Genomic DNA, 5,417 nt, shown 5'->3' on the forward strand with positions numbered 1-5,417 from the left:
AATTTAATTTTTTAACAAAATAGTGGATTTGCAGCCAAATGGTCGATTTTTCAACACGGAATGTAGAATTTTAAATAAAAACGTTAATTTTAAACCATAAAAAATGAATTTTCAACCAAAAAAATGAATTTCTTAAAAATTAGTTCAACTCTTAACAAAATAGTGGATATGCAACCAAATGGTCGATTTTTTAGCCAGTAAACTGGATTTAAAGAAAAAAATTCTCAATGAAAAAAAAATTTCGAACAGAAAAAGATGAATTTTTATCAAAATAATTAAATTTTGAACAAAGTAGTTGAATTTTAAACCAAATGTTCGATTTTTCAACCCGGCATGTAGAATTTTAAATAAAAACGTACATTTTAAACCAAGAGAGATGAATTTTCAACAACAAAAAATTAATTTTTACAAAATTAGTTAAATTTTAAACAAAATAGTGGATTTGCAACCAAATGGTCGATTTTTAAGCAGCAAACTGGAATTGAAGAAAAAAATTCTCAAACAAAAAAGAATTTCGAACAGAAAAAGATGGATTTTTATCAAAACAGTTACATTTTCGATAAAATAGGTAAATATTGAACAAACCAGTTGAATTTTCAACCAAATGAACCATGTTTAACCCCGAAAATGAAATTTTTAACAAAAAGGTACATTTTCAACCAACATAGGTGAATTTTCGACAACAAAAAAATTATTTTCATCAAAGTAATAAAATTTTCAACAAAATAATTAAATTTCGAACAAAATAGTTGTCTTTTAAACCAAAAAATATGATTTTTTCAACTAACTTAATTAATTTTTAGCAAAATAATTAAATTTCCTACTTAACAGTTAAGTTTTTAACTAAGTAGCTAATATTGAATAAATATTCATTCTATAATCTTGCGGAATTTAAAAGTTTTTTTTTCAAATTTGTCAATTATTTTTACAGAAATTAGTTAAAAACGGCTTTAGGACAGTCAGAGTCTGTATTCGTGGGGTTGGACCGGGTAGAATGGTAAGTATAAAAAATTCGGTTTGTCAACTAAAATATTGTACGTTAGCCCTTTAGGGCTTACATTTTTCTATCAAACCAATTTTACGGATTTATGCACCTTAGGAGGCTTTCGGCGTCACTGATCACGAATCAGAAGTAAGGTTTACAAAATTCAAAATTGCGGATCCAAAATTGCTGACAAAATCTGACTTCCGATTCGTTTGTAGAGACCCCAAAAATCCCCAGAGTCTAAGTTTTATGAAAATGCATTATTTGTTTGAAAACTCGTCCGCGATATTGGATACCCAATTTTGATTTTTGTAAATCTCGTTCTGGATTCATAATCAGCGACCTCAGAGTAACCAGTTTTATTCTAATTTATTCAATACGTCGTTCAAAAATGAATTCTTTCGTAAAAAGCGATTTTCCAAATTTATTTATTTACAACTATTTATAATTTTACGCAATACGCTCGTCATCATAATTTTTTTATACTCTAAAATGCTTGAAATATCGTATCAATACGACTTTTTTTATATTACTTCAAAAACATTGAATCTAGAGAAAAAATTGTGAATTAAAAATATGGTAATCTAGGTTACCACTATGCCGCAAAGGGTAGAAAGAATGGTATAATATAATCTACAATCTCAATTTGCCGCAGACCATGAAAAACTTGGAAATCAGAGAAGAGGCAGGGAATTTTTTTGGTCAGGGAAAATGAAAGTTTTCGAAAATTTCTACAATTCTATTGAAATCTTTTATGGTATTAAAAAAAATTGAAATATTTTGTTAATAGATTTCGATAATTTGAAGGAATTTTTAAAGGATTTAAGAAATTCTAAGGAATTTTCAAGAACTTTAAAAAGTTTTACGAGATTTCGAAAGATGTCGAAAAATAAGAAATAGTTCCAAACTGTCTGAGGCATTAGGATCTATAGGATTTTCGGATTTTCGAAAATATTTCCAAGGGGTTTTATCAGATTTGCGAGAATTTCAAAGATTCTAAGCGATTTAAACAGTTTTGAATGTGTTGTAATAAAATTTTCCAGGATTTCATGAAATATCAGATTTCATACAATTTTACGGGATTTTATAATATTTTAGTGGACTTCAAAAAATGCATTAACAAGAGTTCAGGGACTTCGTAGATTTTCCAAGATTTTTAAACATTTCAAGGATTTTCTAAGATTTTTCAAAGAATTTTAAAGATAAAGATTTCCAAAGAGTTTAAATATTTCAGGGTATTTTTTAAAATTCCAAGGAATTTTCAAAAGTTTTAATTAATTCCAAAGGACACCAAACGATTTAAAATGATTTGAAATATTTTAGGGTATTTTTAAAAATTCCTTGGAATTTTTAACAGCTTTAAAATTTTGAAAAAGATTTGGAAAGATTTCAATTATTTTAGGGTATTCCAAAATATTCTAAGGAATTTCTGATTAATTTAAAGGGATTTTAAAGGATTGCCAATTTTTTAGGGCATCTTAAACTTTTCGAGGACAGTTTTAAGATATTGAAAAGATGTCAGAAGTTTTTCAAGGATTTGAATGATTTTAATCAATTTGAAATAATTTATTTTTAAAAAATGAGGGATTTCACTCGAATTTTATTCAATTCAATGAGGATTTTTGGTAGTTATATTAGTCAGCAGATTAGTCTCTTTTTCGGTTTAAATGCGTGACTTTTCACGTTTTTCAAGTAAATTAGGCTACAACAGTCCTGAGAATAATAGAAACAAAATTTGTAAATTGAGACTCGAAATTGTTAATTATGAATTTAATTTCTTAAATTTTAATCTGTTTTCAGTCTTCGATAAAGGGGCTTCAAATGAGTGGTGTAAAAATCGTCTCTGTCACTGATACTACCAGAGTGTCTTGGGATCCTCCACGACCTCGAAAAGCAAGGAAAGTTTAAACTATAACTCTTGAATTCCTTAAGAAAATGTATAAATATGATTTATTAATAAAATATGTTATTTAAAATTATACAGCATTGCAGTGATTAGTTTCTCTTTTATAAAATCTATAATAGTAATTTCTAATATTTTAGAGTAAAAAATGAATTAAGTATGATATAAACTATGAGTATACGCCGCCTTCTTAATTTTAACCAAATAGCTGAATTTTTTAACAAGAAGTTTTCTTTTTTACCGAAAACAATTGAAAAAAATATTCTTCCACCAAAATTGGATTAGTTCAATTTTCAGTTAAAATGTAAGTTTGTAACCAAAATACAATTTATTTTCGATAAAATAGTTAAATTTTCAACTATAGAGATGGATTTTCAACTAAAATGAAGAATTTTTTATCGAAAACAAAGTTTTTGAACTTTCTACAGAGTAGTTTAATTTTGACCCAATAAACCAATTTTCAGGAAATTACTTCAGCTTTCTACCAAGCAGTTGAATTTTTAAACAAAAAGTGATTTCAACCAAAAAGGAAATATTTTGAACAAAATACAGGAATTTTCTGTCGAAAAAGATGAATTTTTAACCAAGTAGTTTATTTTTCCACTAAAAAAGATCCATTTTTAACCAAGAATGGAACAGTTAAATGTTTAATTTTAAAAGATTAATTTTTGTACAAAAAAAAAAAAACATTTATTGACAGAATAGTTCAATTTCCAACCAAAGAATGTTAAAATTAAATGACGAATATTCAACTAGAATACTTAAATGTTTAGTCTATAAATAAATGTTCAAATAAAAACAGCCATTTTTCAACAAAATAGTTCATTTTTTTAACCCAAGAGATGAATGTTTAAACTACACAATGCATTTCGCGCCAAAAAAATGTATTTTAAACAAGGAAGTTAAACTTCCAAACAAGTAGTTGAATTTTCGAAACCGAAGATTAACTTTCTACTAAAGATGAGAAATTTTCAAAGAAAATTCAAGACTTTTTAACCAAACAGTTGAACTATGAACAAAAAAAGATAAATTTACAACCAAAAATAGAATAAATTAATTTTTAATTAAAAAAATTAATTTTCAGCCAAAATAACATCTAATTTTCAGCAAAATAGTTCAATTTTTCACTAAAATAGCTTAATTGTCAACCAAAAAGACGAGTTTTCAAGCCACAGATTAATTATCTACCAAAAATAAAAAGGATAAATTATCAGTTAAAAAAAAAGTTTCATACAAAAAAAGATATAAAAAAACAAAAATGACGAATGCTGAACCAAAAAAATTAATTTTGAACAAAAGAGTTCAAATTTCAACCAAGTGGTTGAACTTTCAATTAAACTATTTATAACTAAAATCAAGAAACTTTGAACAGAAAAATGAATTTTTAAATAAAATTTTTATCTTTGACTTTCATATAAGAATATTAATTTTTCTTCAATGAATCGTCAACGAAGTAGCTTAGTTTTCTACCGAAAAAAACTAGTTTTCTATCAAATAAATAAATTTTCAAAGAAAAAGCATCAATTTTTACCCAAAAATGTAACATTTAAATTTTTAATGAGATATCGAAAAAGATCCAAAAGTATTTTTTATAACACTTTTTTAGACGTGCAAACTTTCAGTTTAACATTTTTTCTTATCTGTCCTGTTTGCGAGAAAAATTAGAAATTTGATTTTATAACAAAAATTCTCGCCATAAAAGTGATTTAGCCGGCAATAAAAAAATTCAATCGAAAATTGTGAAAAAATTTAAGTGGGTGTTTTTTTTTTTTTTGAAAACATGCATTTAATTTTTTCAAAAATATTTTAAAATAAATTTATATAGTAGGAATATTAATATATTTTGAAAATAAGTACTTTCATTTATAATATGTTCTTTAAGATAATTATCATTTATTTAATTGATTATAAAAATAGATTCGACCAAAAATTAAACTTTTTAAAAACTCTTTTGAAACCAAAAATAAAAAGTAAGTAGGTATTTAAACAGAATATTAATAATTTATTGGGATATTTCTTTCAAGTTTCTTTGATAGAGCATATTTTAGGATATTACTTAACCGAAAAAAGTTTACATTTAATTTGGAACATCTAAGAAGGAAGCAGAAAAGTAAACCGAAATAATAGGTTTTGGAAAAGAATATTTAATTATACGTTTAGGAATTGCAATGTTATTTTACCCAAAAATATTCGAATTCCTTCTTATAATACCTATTAAAAATAATTCACAAAAGACTAACTATTTTGCCTTTATTGCAGTTAATAAATTGCTGAAAGTCGCAGCTGGTAAAAAATATATCAAAGGTTACTCAATAACAGACGTATGAGCAGCCGTCTAAGCTATTTTAAATGGAATGTCAAAATAAGATTAGGGAAGAGGGCATTGAAAAAGATATACGTGAATTTGAATGGAAAATTGAATCGAAAAAGATACGAGGGTAGTTCAATAAGTCCTTAGAATGACCAACAGATGGCGCGCGAGTCGCTCCAAATCATCTGTTTTCAGTCAGCACCACTCCCGACTAGATA

At 25.9% G+C, this 5,417-nt stretch overlaps 1 protein-coding gene across 1 annotated transcript in view; it reads left to right on the forward strand.

The window, feature by feature from the left end:
• Positions 1 to 2,964, forward strand: part of LOC117169132 (30S ribosomal protein S11) — a 15,136-nt gene extending 12,172 nt beyond the window's left edge. The window contains exons 4-5 of the mRNA XM_033355322.1: positions 932 to 997; positions 2,786 to 2,964. Of these exons, the coding sequence (XP_033211213.1) occupies positions 932 to 997; positions 2,786 to 2,893 (174 nt within the window). The 3' untranslated portion in view covers positions 2,894 to 2,964. The remainder of the gene's footprint in view (positions 1 to 931; positions 998 to 2,785) is intronic.
• Positions 2,965 to 5,417: the final 2,453 nt, after the last annotated feature.

The sequence above is a fragment of the Belonocnema kinseyi genome, chromosome 3 (assembly GCF_010883055.1).
Source record: "Belonocnema kinseyi isolate 2016_QV_RU_SX_M_011 chromosome 3, B_treatae_v1, whole genome shotgun sequence".
Lineage (NCBI taxonomy): Eukaryota > Metazoa > Arthropoda > Insecta > Hymenoptera > Cynipidae > Belonocnema > Belonocnema kinseyi.